Source organism: Danio rerio, chromosome 15 (assembly GCF_052040795.2).
Source record: "Danio rerio strain M-AB ecotype USA chromosome 15, GRCz13ab, whole genome shotgun sequence".
Taxonomy (NCBI): domain Eukaryota; kingdom Metazoa; phylum Chordata; class Actinopteri; order Cypriniformes; family Danionidae; genus Danio; species Danio rerio.
In genome coordinates, this window is record NC_141035.1 from 23,060,876 (window position 1) to 23,085,845 (window position 24,970).

At 34.2% G+C, this 24,970-nt stretch overlaps 3 protein-coding genes and 1 long non-coding RNA gene across 7 annotated transcripts in view; 3 read left to right on the forward strand and 1 right to left on the reverse strand.

Moving 5' to 3' along the window:
- Positions 1–17,724, forward strand: part of supt5h (SPT5 homolog, DSIF elongation factor subunit) — a 30,646-nt gene extending 12,922 nt beyond the window's left edge. For all 4 annotated transcript variants that reach the window (NM_131673.3, XM_087283279.1, XM_087283277.1 and 1 more), the window contains 15 exon segments: positions 337–473; positions 636–791; positions 882–1,028; positions 2,257–2,403; positions 2,499–2,624; positions 2,708–2,792; positions 4,879–4,995; positions 5,572–5,674; positions 6,363–6,490; positions 6,567–6,672; positions 6,748–6,906; positions 6,989–7,157; positions 8,139–8,342; positions 8,651–8,746; positions 17,097–17,724. In NM_131673.3, coding sequence (NP_571748.3) covers positions 337–473; positions 636–791; positions 882–1,028; positions 2,257–2,403; positions 2,499–2,624; positions 2,708–2,792; positions 4,879–4,995; positions 5,572–5,674; positions 6,363–6,490; positions 6,567–6,672; positions 6,748–6,906; positions 6,989–7,157; positions 8,139–8,342; positions 8,651–8,746; positions 17,097–17,237 — 2,021 coding nt within the window. In that variant the 3' untranslated portion in view covers positions 17,238–17,724.
- The window catches only part of LOC147833651 (uncharacterized), a 734,785-nt gene that overhangs the window by 333,404 nt on the left and 376,411 nt on the right, over positions 1–24,970 (forward strand). The gene's annotated exons all lie outside the window — the stretch shown is intronic.
- rnaset2l (ribonuclease T2, like) lies at positions 17,781–22,983 on the reverse strand. The gene is given in 10 exon segments (NM_001386227.2): positions 17,781–18,078; positions 19,699–19,773; positions 19,869–19,917; positions 19,995–20,108; positions 21,863–21,930; positions 22,037–22,094; positions 22,257–22,324; positions 22,417–22,474; positions 22,691–22,784; positions 22,859–22,983. Coding segments are annotated over 10 exon segments (786 nt in total). The 5' UTR covers positions 22,869–22,983; the 3' UTR covers positions 17,781–17,886.
- LOC147833654 (uncharacterized) overlaps positions 18,584–24,970 on the forward strand; it is a 64,874-nt gene continuing 58,487 nt past the window's right edge. Inside the window, exon 1 of the long non-coding RNA XR_015509363.1 lies at positions 18,584–18,598. This is a non-coding gene — a long non-coding RNA (uncharacterized LOC147833654). The remainder of the gene's footprint in view (positions 18,599–24,970) is intronic.

Here is a 24,970-nt window from a genome sequence, read left to right on the forward strand (position 1 = left end):
TTGTAACTCCCGCAATAACAGACAGGGGTCTTTATATACCCTCAAAAAGCCCACACTAGCACACACATTCTCCTTACACATGCACAGGTCATAAAACATAACAAATAACATCACCTTAAATATTTGATAAACATAAAAAGGAACATTTTGTTTTTTTAGTAAAACTACTAAGACATTTTTTAGAGAAGGTACTTTACTGCTTGAAAACATCAGATGTCACAATTAACTCATAAATACAATCTTCCCAGGATTATTTGAAATTTGAACACCATCCAACTATTTATTGAGCAATCTTTGTGAATTAAACAGCTATCTTTCTTTTTTTTTTTTTGGCAGGTAAGGAGCGAGAACACAATCTCCAGGCGGGAGATAATGTGGAGGTGTGTGAAGGGGAGTTGATCAACCTTCAGGGCAAAATCCTGAGTGTGGATGGCAACAAAATCACCATCATGCCCAAGCACGAGGACCTCAAGGTGAAGAAATCGGCACAAGCTGCAGTGTGAATGAGAAGTCAATCATGTTCACCTGATCCTATTAACCTACCGTGAAATGTGTTTAAACATCCTGAAAATCTCATTCTGCATAATGAATCCTTTTTACACTGATTATCTGCTTACTGTCCTGACTTCTTTAAGGATCCTCTTGAGTTTCCAGCTCATGAGTTGCGGAAGTATTTTCGTATGGGTGACCATGTGAAGGTCATCGCGGGGCGTTATGAAGGGGATACAGGCCTCATAGTTCGCGTGGAGGAGAACTTTGTCATTCTGTTCTCTGACCTCACCATGCACGAGGTAGGTTTCACTATTAAACTATGGAAAACCACATACAGAAAAAGCAACATCGTTTTTTTTTTTGTCTGAAATGTTGTGCTTCTGTTGCAGTTGAAAGTTTTGCCCCGGGACCTGCAGCTGTGCTCTGAGACGGCTTCAGGTGTGGATGCTGGAGGCCAGCATGAGTGGGGGGAGCTGGTACAGTTAGACCCTCAAACTGTAGGTGTCATTGTCAGGCTGGAGAGAGAGACCTTTCAGGTAAACGCCCCGTGAAAGTGACCTGTTTAAAAGTACATCTAATAGTATGCACTTGCTGGGTGTCTTTTTTTTTTTACTACAATATCACTTTTTTTTTCCTCTATAGTCCTTTTAAGGTTAGTCAGGTTACTTTGAGCCTGCCCTAGAAGTGCCCCAGGGCTGTATTTTAGTCACATTGTCGCTTTGTATTGTTTTATACAGTTTGTATTGCGGGTACATGTCAAATCTTCAAATCCATCTGTGAACAATATCATGAATAAGGGCTTGACAAACAAAGATCTGTTGTATGAAGTTTCAACATGAACTACTAATTTTAGAGTTCAACCCATTCTGTTTGCCTTCAAGAATAATTTCTGCCTCCAATACCTATTTTTTATATTTTGATAAATAACTAAATACAGTGTACAAAATCACTGCTGTTTTGTTGTGTATATTCACCTACATTTATTTGATCCGAAAAAAAGGAAAAACAGTCATGTAAAATATTTAACATTTTAAAGTATATATTTTATTATTTGTTAATAGAATTTAATCCTACTTAGGACTGCTGAAAAGTCATGTTTAGTTACAGCACTTATTGAAAATCTGGTAGCTCTTTACAATGAGGTTACATTTAGTTAAAAAAGCATTTTTCTCAGGCTACTATGTGTAAGTTGGGTAATTTTTTATGTCAATTAATGTTATTTTTATTGCCTTTAATGTGAAATTAATGAACACAAATATAGGAGTCATTTGTTTATTTGAAAGAACGTTTCTGTTGGCACTTAGAGGTTTTTGCATCTGAACCCTTCATATACAACAGATTACAGTATTTATTTATTCTTTGTTTATGTTAAGAAAAATAAAGTTGTTAGCTGTTAGTTCCTTAACTTAATGCAATAACTAAAAAATTATCTTAACAAGCAAAACTTGGGATTATAATAATGTATTAATAATTATTGAACTATAATTAAGAAAGGCTGTATATGTGTTATTCATTCTTAACTTAATAAAACTATCCAGTTTATACTGATCTCAGACTTTTGAATATTAATGTATTTAAATAAGCACAATAAACTATAAAAACATTCAGTATAGACTACAATCTTTTTATTTTAATTTTTTTTAAACAATAAAAAAAGTTGTTCATGTCATTGATTGAAACATAGGACTTTTTTACTGCAGTTTTCAGTTGGTTTATATTTTCTACTAACTCAGATTTTTTTTCCCCCACAATGACTTGTTTTAGGTTCTGAACATGCATGGGAAAGTTTTAACAGTACGGCACCAGGCAGTGAACAGGCGGAAGGACAACCGGTTTGCTGTCGCTCTCGACTCTGAGCAAAACAACATCCATGTTAAGGATATTGTGAAAGTCATTGATGGACCTCATTCGGTAATTAATTGGATCCTGCGTTTGACAGTTATTGCAAAACAAAACTGCATTGGGTTAACATTAAGTTTCCTCTGTGTGATTTTTCGTTTTTTTAGGGCCGTGAAGGTGAAATTCGCCACATCTTCAGAGGCTTTGCTTTTCTTCACTGCAAGAAGCTGGTTGAAAACGGAGGCATGTTTGTTTGTAAAGCACGTCACCTTGTACTGGCAGGTGGCTCTAAGGTATGTCTGTCTTGTTACAACGTTGGACACAAATGCTTTTCATAACTTTGCAGTCATTAAACAGTCCTCCTCTGTTTTCAAAGCCCAGAGATGTGACCAATTTTACAGTGGGTGGCTTTGCTCCCATGAGCCCACGCATCAGCAGCCCAATGCACCCTGGAGGAGGTGGTAAGTGTCTTTATGTAATTAAGAGTTGTGAAACAGTGTTGGAAGATCTGGCTTTGGGGAAGATTAAGTCCTGCAGAAGTATTTTAAGTATTTAAACACACAATTAAATGATAACTATTACTGATGTTTTATTTTTCCCTTAACAATTCCTTTAGACATTGTCCAAATTAAGTTCTTAGCAATGCATGTTAAAAAATAGAAATTAGGTTTTGGTTTGCTTACAGTCAGAAATTTGCTAAATGGAATGTACTGCTTACTTGTACAATATATTGCTGTCTGTTCTTACAAATATACCTGTGCAATTTAAGATTTGAATTTTGAGGTCTAGGGTCAGATATTATGTAGATTTGTATTAAAGGAGTAATGGCATTCAATCATTGTTGTGCTATTACACTACAGCATTTTTATTTCTTTTGAAAGTTTTTAGGCTACTGTTTTTCATGTGATTATCATGGAAACTGGTTACTTTTTCACATGGTAATAAGATAATATATAAATTGTTTTAGCTGTAAGTATGATCATCTGAATTAGGGATGCACCGATATGGATTTTTTGGGCCAATACTGATAACCAATAACTCTTCAGACTTGGTATACTGTTAGCCGATATATATAAATATATAGGCCAATAATTATAAATATTTCAAAATGTTATATATTTATACAGATGTTTATATACTGTTTATATTTTATATATTGATTATATAGACCTATATTCACGATTTTACATTCATCAGCATTCCAAAAAATGTATTATTTCCTTTTCTTTGTAGCAAATTAACAGGCAACTTGACTGTTGCATGAAATAATAGGTTAAATAACAAAATGGGATTTAATCAGCAAGCAAGTTAAATATTTTTTAAATAAAATGAAAACGAAAGAGCTAAGGACTGAAACCAGCTCAAATGTTCTTAAAAAAAGCCTCATGCGTGCTTATTATAATCATTATGAATATTCCATTGTATTCAAACTCAATACAATCGTACATCCTCAACACATGACAAGCAACGCGTTGATAATAACAAAAAAATCATTAGATTACAAACAACCCAACAAGTTGTTTAGCATGTGTGCATGGCTGCTGTTATGTTTACACATGCGAGGAGGCATTTATCAGCCTAAAGATAGCGGCCTAATTTAGACATAGATTGATAACGATAATCTTAAAATAGCATGTATCGGCCGATAACGATATGGCCGCCGATATATCGTGCAGCCCTAATCTGAATGATACATTAAAAACTCTTATTAAAACTCTTATTAAAAAAATAGGTCAGAATATTTAGATATAGTTTTATTGATGATATTGTTTTTACTGCTCGTGAATTATCAGCTACACTGTGTCCTCCGATGAATGGATAAATATTTTTCATTTCTGAAATGTTAATATGTTTGACTTGTTTCCCATGTTTTGACAATGAAAATGTAGTTTAAATAAAATTAGGTGTCTGGTTTCTAGAACTTAGGGTGCTTTCACACCTGCCTTATTTAGTTCGATTGAATCGCACTAGAGTTCGTTTCCTCTTTTGGTGCGGTTCGTTTGGGCAGGTGAGAATGCAGCAATCGTACTCGAGTGAGCACCAAAAGCGGACCAAATAACCACCTCTTCAAGTAGGTCTCGGTACGCTTTCAAACAAACCCTGGAGCGGTTCGTTTGTGGTGAAAATATGATCCGTACTAAAACAGGTCCAACCGTAAAATTTTCTGCGCGTTTTGGACTAATTCAGCTGCCGTAGGCCGATGCGCTGTGCATTATGAGATATGGAGGAAAAATATTTGTTGACAGCGCTTTACCAACAGAGAGAGAGAGATAGGGGAAAACATTACCTAATGGATCGTTGGTAATATTTCCGCAAGATGAGAATGTCGCAGTTTAGCTAAATTAATTCACGTCTCCTCCTGAAGTGACGAGCGATGCATTAAACACTGTTTTCCACCCGCAGCCGCGCTTCATCTTCGTAATGCGTTTCTCTAGAAACATTAAGTTGTGGAATCTATCTAATTTGAGCTTTTGGATCTAAGCATTGACAAAAAAGCTATTTTAAAATTATAAATTGATCGTTGTTGTTTTTTTATTTTTTCTGTAGGTCAGCCGCAAAGAGGTGGAGGTGGTGGTGGTGGTGGTGGCATGGGCCGAGGCCGTGGACGACGAGACAATGATCTCATTGGCCAGACTGTTCGTATATCCCAGGGACCATACAAAGGTTCAATCATTTCAAATGACTTTTTTTTGTTTTAGAATATAATGTTTTTAAATGTGGCTTAAACTGACCCTATTATGCCAATTTTAAGGAACCTAATATTATGTTAAAGGTTGCATCAGGTTTATTACTATATATGAAATTTAGATATGAACAGTACTAATGGCTGCTAATGGCAATAATGAAAATATTAGGAGCTTTTAAAGACATAATTGAGAACTGAAAGCCACACATAATGTCTAAGAATTTTAATGCGTTTTACATAACCATTTATTCCATCTCAACTTGACATTATGAAATATATGAAACGTCCAATTTGCTGTAAAGCTAAGTAGATTTCTGGAAAGTCATGTAAAGGATAATTTGAGGCAGAATTAGTTCTTATTTTGTGTGGCAAAATACCTCCTTTTTTGTGTTCTTTGAGCTTTGAAATGTAAAAAAATTGACGGAAAGCCAAGTTTCATGCTATTCATTATTCACTATATTATATCTGAAATGCTCTGTAGACCACTATACATTAATTATGTCATGTATTTAAATAAGCACCGTTAATCCTGAAATATTTCTTCCTTTCCTCAGGCTACATTGGTGTGGTGAAGGATGCCACAGAATCCACCGCTAGGGTAGAGCTCCACTCAACCTGCCAGACCATCTCTGTGGATCGCCAGCGCCTTACAACTGTGTATGTTATCAGTTGGCCAAGTAACTTTGCCTGCAACATTTCTTTGTTTTTCAACATACAAACACACACACACACACACATATTATGTATTCTTCCTCTGCTTTATCCACATTTGTTTATTCATATTCAAGCTACCAGTAAAACTGCAGTACTCTCTGCTTCTACTTCCAACACCCTCTCTACTTTGCAGACTATATTTGTCTTGTCTTGTATGTTTTCTTTGATTTCTGGGTAGATGGTCTCATTGTTGATGTGTTGATATCTGTAATTCATCACTGCTGTTCCTATGTTTGAATTTGACAGATTGGAAAAACCTGTTATGCTTATGAAGAGTAATTTATATCATTAAAAATATAATGCTACATTAAAATGCTAATTTTGTCAAATATTAATTCAATTTAAACTAGTAAAAAAAATTATATTGCTGTTATACTTTTATATTAAGATTTGAATATTTACATATATTTTAAAATTGTACATTTAAATTGTAATATTTCATTGCTTCAGCATTCATTACTACTGTCTTTGTTGGCATAGAAATATTTTGTGACAACAAGTATTACATTCTTTTTTTTATAAACCATGACAACTTTTTTAAATGTTAGTGGTAGATTTCATGTATAACTTTTGCTCTCCTAAATATCCTGAAGTTTTACACCTTTATGTTTTTCTTCTTTCCATGAATCAGTGGTGGCAAAGAAAGACAAGGAAGAAGTTCCACCCATCTACGAACCCCGATGTATGGTTCCCAGACACCCATTTATGGGACTGGCTCACGTACTCCCATGTATGGTAGCCAGACACCCCTCCATGATGGTAAGAGTTCTCAAATATATTCTTTTAGACGTATTCTACAACAACTTTTCTTAATATCACCTTTAATTGCTCACAGGAAGTCGTACTCCTCACTATGGCTCACAGACTCCTCTTCATGATGGGAGCAGGACACCTGGCCAAAGTGGTGCGTGGGACCCCAACAATCCAAACACACCATCACGGTAAGAAGCACAACATGTCCAAATGCAATTAGTCCCATGCACCTCTGCTTTAACACATTTTCCCCTTGATTTCAGGCCTGATGACGAGTATGAGTTTGCCTACGATGACGAACCCTCGCCGTCTCCTCAAGGCTATGGTGGGACACCCAACCCTCAGACACCTGGATATCCAGAAGTGCCCTCTCCGCAGGTCAACCCTCAGTATAACCCACAGACTCCTGGGACTCCTGCCATGTGAGGATCGTTCGGATGCTCGGATACTTTTCTTTTTTCTGTATTGAGATTATATTAAAGTGAGTGTGTTTTTGCACCATAGGTACAACACAGAGCAATACTCCCCATATGCAGCACCTTCACCCCAGGGCTCCTACCAGCCCAGTCCAAGTCCACAGAGTTACCACCAAGTGGCGCCAAGCCCGGTGGGATACCAAAACACACACTCGCCTGCCAGTTACCACCCCACTCCATCACCCATGGCTTACCAGGTACAGTTTTGGTTGTTTGTCAACTACTAGATTTTTTTTCTCAGCAATATATAAAGCCAGACAGAATCTGCACGCATTCTTTGCTATTTCTGCGCAAAATTTTGTAAAAAATCTGCAGATTTATGTGAAATGATTTTGGGAGAAATGTAACTAAAAACGTAATATATTAAATAAAAATTATACATTTTTAACTTTTATTTAATGTTTACAATGCACATCCAGTATGACGCACTTATTTGGTAAACAAAGCAAGTCTCTCATATAATAACTACTAAAAGAAAGAACCAATTACTTTACAAACAATATTGTAAAAAAATCATAAGAACATTTTCATATTAGTCAATAATATTACTGAAATTAATTTAATAACTGAATAGATTTACACAGGTAAAAATAGACTCAACTAAAGGCTAAAAATCTTTCTGCGCGCACAGATTCCATGTGGGCCTAGCAATATATAATAAACAAAGCAGCATTAGTACACTTAAATCATAGTGATGTGGATATGTTTGCACATACTCTTCAGTTCAAGTAATGTCACATTTATAAAGTGATTATTGCCATAATTTCATTTGTGCAACAAATGCAGAGACTGAAAGCACATCTAGATATTGTGTTACTGCCATGGGCCAGCAGTAGTTTAAAGCTCTTTAACAGCCAGAGCTACATTTTCTGGCAAATATACATTGACGAACTGTTTCAAACTCATGTTTCAAACTAAAATAACATGATACCAGCTCATTTTGGGGTTTTTCTTGAAGGTTGGGTTTTTATTATTACCCATATGTTTTTATGTTTTATACTATCGGTACAAGTTTCACATTTTTAATCTGAACAGAATTTTTTTCAAAATCAATAAAATCTAAATGGAAAGAAATTTCAGTTTAGCTTGAAGCAATAAGGCTTGTTTATTGGCTGTAATAACTTAAAAGATGGCTTTTTAACAATAAAGTATTGAACTGTGTTTTGTTTGATCTTCAGGCCAGTCCAAGTCCCAGTCCGGTAGGGTATAGTCCCATGACTCCTGGCGCTCCGTCTCCTGGGGGTTACAACCCTCACACCCCTGGCTCCAACATTGACCAAGCCTCCAATGACTGGGTCACCACAGACATCATGGTGCGTGTGAAAGACACATTCCTTGATGGAGGCGTCATCAATCAGACCGGCATCATCCGCAGTGTCACCGTGAGTCAAGTTTTGAATCTTGTTCATGTGGACATTTATCAGATTCTTTTGGCTACTTAGATTACTTTATGACGGCCAACTGGAATATGCAAATTCATAAACCGCATGTTTCTGCTTGCAGACTCTAGCAGATAATAGTAAACACCCCAGTTTTATGGCTCAGTTTTAGATTTGGCAACTGAGACACTGGTGAACCTTTGATTGATTGATTAAGTGGCTCTTAAAGCCTTTTATTATTAGACGTCACTGCTACATGCTTGTGACGTCTGAAAAAAAATCAACAACTTAATCCTGGTACTTTTTCACAGGGAGGAATGTGCTCTGTTTTTCTGCAAGACACTGAAAAGGTTGTTAGCATTTCAAGCGAACACTTGGAGCCTGTTACACCAACCAAAAACAATAAGGTACTGATATGTTTATGGAAATTCAAGTTTTTGAGTTATTGCAATTATGTTTATGGTTTTTTTATCGCAAGGTCTTGTGTAATCTCAAGGTGATATCGTCTTGCAGGTGTCCTGTTGTTTTTCAGTTTCTTTCCTTTTCTTAGAGGTGCACAATTCTAAATACAGAATATTTTTATTAAAATTCTCTTATAATTATGAATAGACAGCTAGAAGCATATTTGGTAACACTTTATAATGACTGCCAACTATGAGCCATTTTTTAAGCATTAGCAAATAGTTAATTCATTATCTCTTAAGCATTAACTCTACATTAATAAAGGTAAGTAAGCAGTTACAAATGCTGTATTCTTGACTTATAACCACATTTAAATTCTGCTTAATAATTATACAATCATAATTTGTTGAAAATGTATTTTTCATTACTAAATAAGGTATTGCATATTCCTTTAATTGTCATTTATAAGGGATTTATAAAGCATAAATAGTCTTTACTTTAGGTCACAAGACTGGATTAAGTTAAGTTAATAAAGCACGTATTAACATGCATAGTAACGCAGAGTAACACACAGTGACCATTACTATATGCCTGAATATTAAGATATATAAACGTTAATTTCAATAGTTATTTAGTCATTTACTAACTCATTCTGAATGATCTTAAAAACCACCAACTACTTTTAAACACAAATGGTTTGTAAATAATGCAATACATCATGTAATAATGAAAAATGAATCAATCACAAATTCTGAAAGTACAATTAATAAGCACATTATAAATATGGTTATGAGTCAAGAATAGAGCATTTGTAGTTGCCGTTATAAACTGCTTACTAACGTTTATTTATGTAGAGTAAATGCTTAACAGATAATGAATTAACTATTTGCTAATGCTTAAAAAATGGTTCATATTGTGTAGTTATTATAAAGTGTTAGTGCATATTTTTGTATTAATAATGATAGTTGACAAAAATGAGGGGAAAGAAATGTTGTAGTTTGATGTAAAGACAATTTTTTTTATATATCAGGGGTACCCAAACTTTTTCTTATAAAGGGCCAAATACCAAACTTGATTGAGGCTAGTGGGCCAGTTAAATCTCAATGCCATGGGTAATTGCCTAATAATTTTATAGTTAAAAAAAAAAAAAAAACTCAAACATTGCTTTACATCAACTAATGCAGCATATTTTTTTTTTTTTACATTTTATAATTAACTTATTACAATAAAAACAATCTCATTTATAATAGTGAACAATGGAGTTACACTAGGTTTTTGCCTATATTTTCTCACCTATATCTTCTGCATAGTCCTTTATCCATCGAGTGACATTATTTACGTTTTTAGAAAATCATTCATTCATAACATTCATAATTGAATCTTTTTATAGTTTTTTTTCATCATTTCATAATTGATTTTTTTTTTTTGTAGCTCAGCAATAAAACGAGCAAAAAGGGTTATTTCAATTTATAAATGATGATCTATTTTAAAGGTATTCGCCGCAACTCTCTCCATCATTCTCAATTTTTTCTTGGATTGGATGGTGGTCATTTCAAAGTTTACAATTGGCCAACTTTAGCCCGCAGGCCCTACCTTGGGGATCTCTGTTTTAGATGTTATGTGAAAAAGATGTTTTGTTTAGTTTTTAAAAATGTTTTATACTTTAACTGAGAAAAACATTTAAGCAAAAAGCATTTAAGCAAATTTACACCAGTTATGTTTCCATCCACCTATTTTTATGCACGTTGGACATGCATGAAAAAAAACGGTTGAAAACAGCACCACGATGTGCATAAGTTTTGAAAATGCACATAAAAACGTATGCGCATAACCAAGTAGGATAAACATTTTATTCGGCAAGAAAGGATTGCGCATAAACTACGATGAAAACACTTTTACCAATTTCCAGTTTGTGCATTAAAAAAAGTCATGTGATGTAGTTATAAGTTTATAGATTAAGTTATAAGATTATCCTGTGATAATAAAATGTGTGCGGATGGAAAAACTAGCAGGCTGAGCACACTGTAAAACACCTAAAAACGTTGTTTTGGTTATTCTAAAATGCCTTAACCATTTCAGCATTAGTGTTATTATATTATTAATTACCTCCAGAATAGTCAAGAGCAGAGGTGTGGACTCGAGTCATGTGACTTGGACTCGAGTCAGACTCGAGTCATGAATTTGATGACTTTAGACTTGACTTGACAAAATATGAAAAGACTTGCAACTCGACTTGGACTTGAACATAAATGACTCGGACTTTCACTTGGACTTGCGCCTATTGACTTGTAAAGACTTGCTACTTTCTATAAAAAGCCCAAAGATAAAAAGTATGTTGACACGGAGGCTCTATCTCTGTGTGTGTGTGCATGTGTGACAGAGAGCATGCGCGCATACTTTCGACCACTAGCGCTTTGTGGCGCACTTCCGTGTTTTTGCACCAGCGGGAAATTTGAAGATGCCATTTTCATTCTGACTCGGAGAGTGAAATAAACACATCCGCGATCTGCTTCTTTTGTTTTATTCAGCGGATTTACAACATCTGTCAAAGGTAAGAGACTTTACTACTCGCAATGTGTTACTGTTGTGCAAAAGCATTGTTTTACTGTTGTGCATAAGTCAATGAACTTCAGTTTTTTTAACCAAACTTACCGTCATTTATTTCACATAATTATGAATGAACACGGCTGTAATTAATGTTTTTGCACTTGGTCGTTTGTGTCAATGCGCATATTATGTTTTATTTTTGTGTTTTGCCCATCCTCTGACAGTATTTTCTAACTATATAATTAGTAGTAATAATAATTACATGCCATAATAACTATATATATATATATATATATATATATATATATATATATATATATATATATATATATATATATATATATATACATATATATATATAATTTATTTTTAAAGCTCTTAAAACTGTGAAAAAAGTGTTTTGTTATTTTTTGGTAACATTTTGCAATAAGGTTTCTTTAGTTAATCTATGTACTAACATGAACTAATAATGAACTATACTTTTAAACCTTTATTAATTATAGTTTAACATTTACTATTGCATTATTACAATTTAAAGGTATGCTTGTTAACATTAATGTTAATGCACTGTGATTTAACAAAGGTTAACCAATAATTTTATTTCCATTAATTAATGAATACTGTAATGATTGGTAACTGTACTTCACTGCATTGTTTGTTCACATTAGTACATAGATAAACTTAATTAATTAATACAACCTTATTGTAAAGTGTTACCTTTTTCATATTTTGGATTGATACTATTAATTTTATTTAGTATTTAAAACCTTAAAAGTATTTGTATTATTGTTGATGTTATGCCTCTTAGCAATATTTTAGTCCTCTATGTTTTTTAATTAATTTTTTATTGTGAGATTGTAATGTAATGCGTCTATATTGTTGAATTTCTGTTTGTTTGTTTTTCTGTATTTCCCCCTCTAAATTTAAGGCTTATCTACTATTTTTAAGGTACTTAAAACCAACCATCTAATAAAAAATACAATTGACAATCATATTTCGTTTCATGAGTGTCTTTGTTCCTGTTTTGTAGGACTCTTATTTTAACAGATTTCATTGGAAAACACTTGACTGATCATTTAATTAAAGTTTTACCTTTATTATTCCATCACTCAATGAGATCATTTAATTGTGAGTTGAATTACTCCATTTGTAATTGTTTTTAAATAAACTAAAAACGAAGACTTGTTTTGTTCAGTTTGTTGAATTTGAACTCTACTTTACATATTAAAAGATATTTAAAACCACTATGAATGTATTTAAACTAATATTTAAATTTATATAACTGTTTCACTGTGGGTATTTCTATTTTAATTTATTTAGCACATTTATTGCCTATTCAAACATGAAAACAAGTTTTAGATAATTTGTGGCTCTAATAAATTGTTAAACATTACAATATCCCTGCAGAAAAATCCAGCTTAAACCAGCCTAGGCTGGTAAGCTGGCTTTAGCTGGTCGACCAGGCTGGTTTTAGAGGGGTTTTGGTAATTTCTAGGCTGGTTTTCAGCCATTTCCAGCCTGGTCTTAGCTGATCAGGCTGGAAACTGACCAGCAAAATCCAGCTAAAAACAGCTTGACCAGCCTGGTTTAAGCTGGACATAGCTGGTTTTGGCTGGGCTCCCAGCCTGGCTAGGCTGGTCAAGCTGGTTTTAGCTGGTCATCTCCCAGCCTGACCAGCTAAGACTAGGCTGAAAATGGCTGGAAACCAGCCTGGAAATGGCCAAAACCCCTCTAAAACCAGCCTGGTCGACCAGCTAAAACCAGCCTAGGCTGGTTCAAGCTGTTTTTTTCAGTAGGGATTTTTGACAAAATGGTCTAAAATGATAGTTACAAGTGCCTAAGTGGGATTTGAACCCCGTTCTTTATGAAAAGAAAGAAAAATCTGATTGGCTCTGACATTACTTTCACCAGTGGGCAGGTACTTCAATCTGATTGGCTGGTCTCTTGTGCACGTATTCAGTCTCACTGCGTTTGCTTGACTTTTGTCCACACTGGCGCCTCAAACCTTTCCTGCTTTTGCTCTCCAGAGATCCTCCTGGTAAATTGATTATTCCAGAATGTTGATATGGTTTATATATTGCTACACTATTTAGTAACAATACATGAAAAACTATGAGGTTAAGGTAAATTCTATAATAAATACCAGTGTTTTTGAGAGTTAGGTATACTGCCTATGTTTTAGGCTAGTATTATTTACAAGTTGTTAATGAATGCTTCAGCATACTGTAGTATTAAGAATAGTGAACTGATAAAATAAAATACAGAGTGTAGTTTTTCTACAGTAAAGTGTGGTGAATTGTAGTATAATATACCCTATATTGTAAAAAACTAAAGCACTGGGTAATTTGTTTATATTACACTTGTGTTACCATAGCAACTATAATATGACCCCAACAAATTAATTAAAGTACTTTACTATAGTACTGTTCAAAACACTGTCCATGACAAAAGATGTGTTCAGGGGCCCTGTGGAACAGCTTTTCCTCAAAATGAAGAGGATGACATGGAAAATGTCCTCCACAATCTCATAAATAATGTGGAAGACAGCAGAGACGTGTTCATTTTATTTTAGTTGCCATGATAAAATGGGATTGATAGTGAGATTTATTTAAAGAGTGAATAGTACAGTAGGCTATAATGCCAAATCAAGTTTTTCCTTATTTTATCACAGTTAAATTTCTGCTTGCGTTAGTTATATTTTTGTTTAAATGTTTTTTTATTTGATTAGTATGGTACACCTTTCGGATGATTAATAAATGTTTGTAAAACAAAATGCATTCTTTACATCCAACATCTATTCTCTGTGTCTTTAAGTGTTTAAAAACTGGAAATATCTCATCATAAAACATACAGCCAAAATTTTATGGTTTATTAGATTAAAAATTTAATATGTAAGTCTATTTTAGTACTTTGGTTATTGTTAATAAATAGTGCCTCAATATAAATTATATCAAAAAGCACGAAAGGAAGAGGAAACACAAGACTCAAAATCTGTATATAATCTCTGAGAGCGCGCAGGAAAATGTGTGCATGAGCAGTGCGTATTTGAGAGCGAGAAAATTTGCGCATGAGCAGCGTATATTTCAGAGCTCGCAAGCAGTTTTGTCCACAGAGGAAATCGGTGCAGGAGCATCACACAAGGTAGAGAGCAATGTTCTTCATTGTTATGTGAAGAAAACAACGTTAATGTTTGTATAAAGTAGCCTACTTCATTGAGAATATGTGCCACAATTTTACATTGCTGCTAGACAGATTTGCATCTTCATCTCTTCAGCACACACGAGATTCAATTGACAAAATACCAAGTTCACTCAATTTTACTTTGCAGCATACAGGAGTTGTTGGTCTACTGCTGCCTCATTGAGGTCGTTTATGTAGTTTTAGTTAATCACAAGTTGATCACAGAAGACATAACATAGCACAACTAAACTTATTGAACTAGACAGCAGTAGACCTGCAATTTCTGTGTGATGTGAGGCAAAATGGACTCTATTGTAGTGGAACTCGTTCTTGTGCAATGTGCTGTGTAGACAAGATGCAGCACTGTTTAGCACTTTTTCAGAAAATTACATTTGTGTTTTTATATATCTGAGCAATGTTCTTTCATAAAAAAAGGTTTGTTTAATAAATACAGATCTTACAGCCATACATAATCTGTTTACAGTTCATTTTTCTGTTAAAAAGACTTGAAAAGACTCGAAAATCAAACTATAGGACTTTGGACTTGACTTGAGACTTGTTGCCTTTGACTTGGGACTTGACTCGGGACTTGCCTGTCTTGACTCGGGACTTGACTCGGGACTTGAGGGCAATGAATTGAGACTTACTTGTGACTTGCCAAACAATGACTTGGTCCCACCTCTGGTCAAGAGTGTCTGTGCTCCACATCTCAAGCCTTCAAACATCACCACGCATTCATTTCACATCTGCATTTGTCTTCTACGGTGGCCGGGAAGTGCAAAACAACATTACAAAGTTTAAAACACTTTTACAAAGCTCGAGACAAATTTACATTTTGAAAAACATTTTTACCTATCATCAGACACAATTGGCCATAGGAAAAATAGGAAAAACAATTTTACAAAGGACGAAACAAATTTACATTTTAGAAAACAAATTAACAAGACGCGAAACACTTTTACAAATCCTGAAACAAATTTACAATTACAGATTCCCTACGCAAAGGGAATGTACCACACCCCGGAAGTGGCGTAGAATGTACCACACACCGGCAGTGACCCGGAATGTAACACACATTGGAAAATATTAATAATATCCAGCTCGTGTGTGGCTTTGTAGACAGATTTCCACAAGTCTACAACTATAAAAATCATGGTTTGACTAACTGCAATAAAATAAATTAGAGCTATTCTGAGAAAATATCAGCGTAAGAGTGCATAGAAACATGTAAATGCAAGTACATGGAAACAATTAAAGCACGGCACATGTTGACTGTTAAAGATACCAAAACCGATCTCAACCTGTACACTGGAGTAGCTCAGTTGGATAAGTCGGTTGATACTCGTTCAGAACCTTTTGACTTGGGTTCGAATCTTGTTGATGACATGTCAATTATAATTATTTCTTTAGATTAATTTTGGTTTATGCTGTTCTGCCACACAAATATTAAATCAACAATGATACACTGACACCAAGTGAATAAGAATCTTTATTTGGTATGGGCATGTTTTGTTGCTGTGAAAAAGTGATGAATCTGCCAATCTGCAAACGTGGATAGTTTGCACATTTGAAAAGGGTCCCCAGTTAACACGGACACCAGTTAAACCGTAACACTGGCTTCCTTCAGTTTACTGTTAAGAGTCCTCAAGCAGAGGTGTACACCGTGTAGACTTGACATCATGTTCACTAATACAGCGTACGAGTGGATCTCGTTAAAATATTGAACACATTGATGCAGCATGTCTGGCGGAAGGTCTGGCGTTTCCGTCTGCTCCGCGTCCTTTATAAACTCTAAACACCGACCACACGCAAAGTAAAACCGTGTTAAGCTGCTCACGTGTTTGCCACAAAACGGGCAAAACAACCCTCGACCGCAGTCCATGTTTGGTCACCGTAAACTTCTTTTACGCCATGTACTCCACAGCGTGGTTTAAAAGTGTTTTAAACTTCGTAATGTTGTTTTGCACTTCCCGGCCACCGTAGTCTTCTGATTATTAAATAAAGAAAAGATTCATGCAGCTTCTCCTACCACAGCAAATTCTGTTTTTATTTTTGATATTTGGCACCAGTTAATCAGTAAGTGACGATTTTTTACTCTGACTCATTGGATGGAAGTGCTGCTTTATTCGCATATCTTTTATGGTATATTCCTGTTTTGCACATACATTTAATTTGCATCTTTAGTTGGAAACATAGCCACTGATACTAATATTGCTAACAACACAAGTACAAGGCTATTTTCTTCAGAAACTATTAACCTTTTAGGACTTTTTTCCTCTCCACAAATGAGAGGTGCAAAGACATTTACTTTTTCGTTTAGCATTTCTAAGTTACAAAAAAAACTAAATCTAAAAATATTTGTTATGAATCCATAAGAAGGTTAATGCCAAGCTTTTATCAAAGGATTTCATGCTTCAGAGGGCACAGTTTGATTGTATCAGCTAATCATCTTAAAGAAAAAATCGTGTGGAATAACAGAGGCAAATAATATTCATTGGCGTTACACATATCGCCTCCTAATGAGCATCCCAAATTTAATGGATACAGAATCTTGCTTTAAGAATTATGTTGTTCTGTCACATTCGCTGGAAGATTATTGAAATTAATGTATGTGCATTTGCTCCTAAGGTGAAGGTGATTCTGGGAGAGGACAGGGAGGCCACAGGAGTCCTGCTTAGTATCGATGGTGAAGACGGCATTGTTAGAATGGAGTTGGACGAGCAGCTGAAGATTCTCAATCTCCGCTTCCTTGGGAAACTGGAAGTGTGAAGAACCCCACACATTAAAACACGTTTTTCTAAATGAATGCAGTTTGCTGCAGAATAGTCACTTTCCGTGAGCTTTTTTTTTTTTTTTTTAATTAGTGGAAGGTTTTAGTGGGTAGTCTTCTTTTTCTGTTTTCTCTGTGGTGTAGAAACGTTTTTTGGCAAATTGATTCCACGTCAAATAAAATGTGAACCGTGAGTTCCTAAATCCATCCATCCTGAGTGTTCGCATGAAATATTTCATAGCTGCTGGCTGTTCCTTCTGAAACTTTTACTGCCTGCCCAAACTTGGAACATCGATCGTGAAGAGGAATTCCATTGTTATGCTCTTACGAGTGATTCGAGCTCCAGCAGCTGAGATAAAACTGCTGTTCCCAGCGTCATTAAAGATTCTCCAGCATCATGGTCCATTACTTTCTCAACCTTTAATGTCATTGATAGTTGATGTACATTCTGACTGAGCACATTAAAGGTTTTTCAAAACCCTTTCACCATTTTTGCATTTTTATTGTAATTTTTAATGGCTTACTGAAGGAAATACAGCATGCAAAGTTGAATTTGATTTTATTCAGAACACAGCTGTAAAGTAGAACACAATGGTCAAATGTGTACATGTCTATAGTTTTAGCTTAAGTGAAATGATGTGGCTTCTCTTAGTTACATGGCTCATGAGGGTTGTCATAGTTAATTGGGACAAAAAAGATGGTGGTGTTCTTCGGACAAGGATGTCCAGGGCTTTTATACCACGCTAAATTATAGAATGCTTCGTCTTGCTTCTCTGTGGGGCATCCAATGGTTTGGTTCCTCGAAAGATGGATCTTCAGCTGGATCCATGCTTCACGACCCTAAAAAAAATGAGAAAAGGACAGTTATGTTTTTGGGTTTAGCTGAGATTTTATCTGAATAATTTAAAAACAGATTCATTAAATAATAATATTATTCATTGATTTTTCCAAATTCATATATATTTGCATTAACGTAATTTTTGTTTGCATATGAGTCCTAAATTAGACTCAGACAGTAGACTATAGCATAGTATTGATTAGTATTGTATAGATTTCGTGAATCTGTCAACACCTGTACGTAAAGCTGAAAAGCATAAACTAAAATCATAAGTCAGCGATGATTTATGTATGACGTATGTTAAACAAAATCGCGAGCGCGCACCGTAACGTCTGACTGAGCAGGGAAGTTCGTTTGTCAGAGGTTACAGCTTATATTTTTGTAAAAACAATGCGAAGTAACGACATTAAATAATGACGCTGACACGTATGCTGACAAAATCTCCTTGTACTGATAACGTAGGATAAGTTACTGAATCAGGACAACGGTTTTCTTCCTCTGACAGGAGTTCGTTTGTTAAAGGTAAGACATTACGGTAAAGTAACTTTAATAAGAGTAAAAATCACTTCATAGTTGGAAGACACAAATTTTGTATCATTATTGTTGTTGATAATCTTATACAACTTTTTGTCCGCCGAACATTTACAATTAGCCTACATTTAGGGCCGTTTCCTGTTTAGAATCTCATCCACTCAAAATTACTGAAACTAATGAACCATGAAATCATGCAAGTTTGCTACTTGAAACAAACACATTTTGCATTATTTTTAATCGTATCAATTAAAACATTAGCTTGCTTAAAAAGGCTAACATTAAATGTAATTTAATACGTGACCAGTGCTTGAGCACTTGTGGGTCTCTGTCAGTATATGGTCATTGGTCAGTATAGCTGGTCAGTATGCAAGTTACTGCCTGCTTGTTTGTGTTAAAAGACAGAGGTGGTACAAAATGTAATTCTCTATGCAGGAAAAAAAAACCTGATACTTCACAAGTGTGCTCTGCTCTTTTTTTTATCTTCAAATCCTCCCTCACATCTGCTTTACTGGAATATTCCTAAAGCTGGGAGATAACACTAATTTACACCAGTAACACTTATTTTAGAAACATAAATTATATTAAATAACTGATTAAGTATAGGCCTACATTTTACTGGAAGCTCCATCATTTTTCTCTGATTCTGTGTGAGGTGCATGGTCAGGTACTACAAGTCATAGTTCAGAAAATTCCCAGTTCTTAAATTGTAATTATGTAACATTTTTAATAACTCACTAATAATATTAATAAACAAACATTTACTCAAATAACTTGCCCAAAAGTGTCAAAAGGTATAAGGAAAGGTTGTGGATAGTCTATTTTGAGTATTTATTTAATGTGCATCTATAATTATCTGTACCTTAATTATTATGTTTACAAATTAGATAAAAATGATTTAAAACATCTGTCCTGCAGAACATCTGAACGAAAAGAAGAAGTTAAAATAATGACATTTTCGAATCTATTGTGGGTTTGTTTAGATGATGATGATGATAACTCCTAACTCACAAGGGGATATAAAAACAGACCCTGGAACCCGATTATTTACAAAATAAGAAAAAGATATAATTCAACATTGATTCTCTCACCTTACTGTCTGTCACACATTGCAAATCAAAGTTGTCTCCCAGCAGTGAGGTCAGGGCCTTGCTTATGTCGTCATACTGCAGATCACGTTGTGGAAAGATTGATGAAGTGTTACTTGATAAATGTACTAAATCTGAGACATCATGATTCTTGGCCATTTCAATAAACTTACCTTATAGGACACCTCACATGAGGCTTTGATTCCAGAGCTTTCCAAGACGCTATACAAAATGACATGGGAGAAATAGATGAGCTCATGATAGAATGATATCATGCTTTATGTGCTTATAACACCCACCTATTAATGTCAAAGAGTTTTCGAAGCTTGACTGCAGCCTGGAAGTAAAGTAGCGGTGAACCCATGGCCCCGTCACAGCCAGCACACGTCCCGTGTTTAATCCATTCCTCCCTCCTGCCAAATCATATCAATCACTAGTGTTTAGAGAAATATGCATGAGATTCAGACACAGCAGTATAATTAGGTTTAAAATGCTCTGTTCCTATTATTTTATTCACTTTATCATGATGATGCAGACACATACATCATTGTTTATTGAAAAAAATATTGTGAGAGCTAAAAATATCCACACACAAATTTACTATTGGTTTCAGTTGTTTAGAAAATGTAATGTACAGTTGAAGCCAGAATTATTAGCCGCCCTTTGATTTTTCTTATCTTTTTTTAAATATTTCTCAAATTATGTTTAACAGAGCAAGGACATTTTCACAGCATGTCTGATCATATTTTTTCTTCTGCAGAAAGTCTTATTTGTTTTATTTTGGCTAGAATAAAAGCAGTTTAAAAAAAAAAAACATTTATGGTCAAAATTATTAGCCCCTTTAAGATAATTCTTTTTTCGACTGTCTTCAGAATAATCTATTGTTATACAATAACTTGTCTAATTACCCTAACCTGTCTAGTTAACCTAATTAACCTAGTTAAGCCTTTAAATGTCACTTCAAGCTGTATAGAAGTATGTTTAAAAATATCTAGTCAAATATTATTTACTGACATCATGGCAAAGATAAAATAAATCAGTTATTAGAAGTTAATAAAACTATTATGTTTAGAAATGTGTTGAAAAAACTTCCGTTAAACAGGAATTGGGGAAAAAATAAACAGGGGGGTAATAAATAAAGGGGGCTAATAATTCTGACTTCAACTGTATGTTTAAAATGTGTTGAAATTCTACATTCCTAAACTACTTTAAATGCAAGACAATTTCAGACTAAAATGTTAAAACTAAATACTTTCAAGCACAAACAGTTTTTGCCATTTCATAATTATCATTCACCAGTCTTTCTTAAGCCAACATCAAAGTTTGTCCAACTGTTTAGTTTGCTTAATAATCTTAATAATGAGTGTAAATGGTTTGCCCACAAAAATCTGGAACTGGGTTCTATCATGACCCACAAAATCGATTACAATAATAGTAATGTACTGAAACATGATTTTTTGTGTGCTGAAACATGCTAAAATGGTAGAAACATTCTAGCAGTGAGCTAAAACACATCAGCAGCTTGTAAAACAATCTTAAAATATTATAGCAACATGCTAAGAAAATATTCTTACAAGGTGCTAAAACATTAGCAGCTCATTAAAACATGCTAGAAATATTGTAGAAAATGCTAAAACTGTGGAAACATTCTAGCAATGTTAAAACATGCAAGCAAAACTGGATCAATACATTACTTATTTCTTAAAGGACTAGACATTTTTCATTTAAATAGGATGTTAGGTTTAAGGATGAATGAGTTTCTCACAAATTTGGCATCATGTCATGTGAATTTACTGCTATGACCCACAGTATGGACAATAATAATAACAAAAATTACCACATACTAAGCCATATTAGGAACATGCTTAAATATGCTAAATATTTGCTGGCAACGTGCTTAAAATGTATGGAAAACATGTATTTGGATTCTGTTCGCAATTGTGAAGGATTTCCACATGCATATTTTGCATTGCGTTTGTTCAATCATGTGAATATGCCGCCTTGCCCCACAGAATTAAGAGTGATCTCACACAAAGTTTCTCAAATGTAACTTCACATTAGTATTCGGAAGCATTTGGAAAATTGGAAGTATTTGGAAAAGTGTCTTAATGTCCTTCAAACATTAGACATTTAATTTTTAAACAGTAAATGTTCATAGCTCCTTTACCAAAAGTTGAAGAAATGCTTTCCTTTTATTAAAGATGGCCACAGCTGAGTGAGTTCTGGCTCGATTTCCTGAACAAATAAAGATTATTTTAGATAGTATAGTTCACATTTCTGAATCAAATTAAATACTTCATTTAAAAAACTTATTAATAAAATAATTTTAAAAGTATTTTACCTGAAGGTGGGAATGAAATATTGGCCAACAGTTACAGCAGTGACCTGTATGCATCGGCCTAAATGTAAAGTAAAACACCATTAAATAATTAAGAACTTTTTTTGTTTTTACTTTTGTCATCAAAATAAATTTTACATTTGAAAATAAAATTCTGATATAAACAATAGAAAAGACCAGTCCTACAAACATAATGTTAATACAATAATACACATTTTCATACCATAGGCCATGGATGGTCCAGTTTTGAATAGTCAGTGGTATTTTGCAAATCGTTTTATTAGTAAGACCCTGCAAGTAAGAAATGTTAGATATGTGTTGAATACTTTTCAACCTACTTAAATCAATATAATATATTAAGTCCAATGTATATAAGGACATACTATACAGAAACTTCCAGGCCATTGAAGAGTGAGCAGCATACAAGTCCAGTTGCATGAGCTGAAAATATAAATAAGTCACACTTTTTTTTTTTTTACTATGACACATCTTTAAACTCAACGCAGTCCAATTATTTCCTGTTCATTTACATTCAAGTACAGTCTATTTGATGTCAACATTTGAATATCTGATTGATTAATTAATGCCAGTCTCTGCTGGTCAGTAGCATTTACTAAACATATGCTGATTATTAATGAAACTATATTCAAATCTTACTGCTTCATGACAGTCCCATAATAGCATCCTTCATCATTACTAAGGACCCAGCCTGTGGCCAGAGCAGCGGTAAAGGCCCAGAGAATGTGTTTATCTAAAACAATACAGATTGTTACAGTAAATATGCATTTAAACAGAGGTTATATAGCTATTCAGGTAGATTCTTACTGTAGGTCATGCTGATCCGTCTGTTCTGAGAGTCTGTGACACAGTGGCTAATTCACTTTCCTTTGCTTTGGTGTAATGCAGAAGTGAAACATGCCACTAACAAGTCACTAACAGTTCTCTGTTTGCATGCTTGAGAAATGGAAGTGATACTGTGATGCATTGAGATTAGAAAGAGACTGCAGAGAGAAACACTTAATCGTGTCATCTGACTCTGTCTGTGATCTTTGTTTTGATGATGAAAAAGTGCAACTTTTCAGGCAAGGCAAGTTTGCTTATATGGCACATTCATACACAATGGTAATTCAAATTAGACAAAAGAATAAAAAGAATAAAAGAATCAAGAAAAAATATTAAAATAATTAAAAATGATAAAAAAAAACATAAAACAGGTTAGATTGTGTTAAAAAGAATGAAAATTAAAGTAAGACATTGTAGTGTGATCTGTGGGACATAGCATACTGCGTATTTAGTAAAGGCACAGCTAAACAGATGTGTTTTAAGTCTTGATTTGAATGTGCCTAATGTTGGAGCACATCTGATCATTTCTGGAAGCCGATTCCAACCGCAGAAGGTGTACTAGCTAATAGTGGATTCACCCTGCTTTGACCGAACTCTTGGAATTTCTGATTTACTTGATCCTAAAGATCTGAAGTGACCTGTTAGGTTTGTATTCAGTGAGGATATCTGTAATATATTGAAGTCCTAGGCAGTGATTTATAGACAAGTAATAATACTTTAAAATCTATCCTGAATGTAAAACAGAATAGAATAGTAATACAGTGTTTTTCTACCAGACAAACTTTTTTGAGATAAAATAAAAAAATAAAAATAAAAAAAAAGAATACATGTCAGGTCAATCAAACCCTTTCATTCACTACACATGTTAATAATGTCACCCGGTCTGCTTATTTCCACCTTCAAAATATAAATCGTTTACGTCCTTCCCTCACACCTCATTCAGCTGGCATTCTTGTTCATAGTTTAGTCACATCACGTTTACATTACTGTAATTCCCTTCTGTTTGGCCTCCCTAAAAAACTCTTCATGAATTACAACTGGTACAAAACGCTGCAGCCCGTATTATCACAAAAACCCCCTCTGTCTGTCACATCACACCAATTCTACAACAGCTTCACTGGCTTCCCTTCTTTTTCAGAATCAATTATAAAATACTTCTTCTCACTTTTAAACCATTCACAATCTCGCTCCTCCATACCTTGCTAATCTTGTTCATATCGCCTTCTCGAACACTCAGGTCTTCTTCTTCCATCCACCTCACTGTTCCCTCTGTCCGCCTTGTCATCATGGAGAGCAGATCCTTCAGCCACTCTGCTCCTCAGCTTTGGAATTCACTTCCTCCTGATCTGCATAATTTAGACTCTCTTTCACAATTTAAATACAAACTCAAAACACATCTGTTTAGAACAGCCTATTCTATTTGACCCGACTGCATTTTTAAAGTTTGTATTGTATTCTATTGTTTTTATTGTGTTTTTATTTGAATTGATTGTTTTAGCTGTCCTGTACGGTGACCTTGTGTGTCATGAAAGGCGCCTTTAAATAAAATGCATTATTATTATTATAATATAATGATTTTGCTAAATAATGTCAAATACACTGAAAAAATGTTTTCTGCAAAATTGTTCCAAACAAGTTGTCTTGAATTTAAACAAACAAATTAAATTTAGCAATGTTCAACTTGTTTGTTTAAATTCAGCCCAAATAAACTATTTACAATCACTTAACGCAAATAAATTTAGAAAATCCAAGGAATCATCTTTGAATATTTTTTTTTCAGTGTAGTCTTTAACTTTAGGATTAAGGTGGTCAGCTGCAGTGTAAAACCATTGAATGTAGTTTAGCACATGACGTTGACCACATGTAAAATTAGTTTGAAATATATATTAATAAATATATACTTTATATTATTTATATCATTAAGGCATTTTCTATATTTTTATTTCTATATTTATTTATTTTTATTTTATTTTTTTTTACCATTTAGCAGACATGAACTGCTGCTGTGACCATTTGTGCATAGATTATGATAAAAAAATGCTTTTTAAACATTTTCAAACCAATAAAATAAAATAAAAATACTTTTGAAGTTCA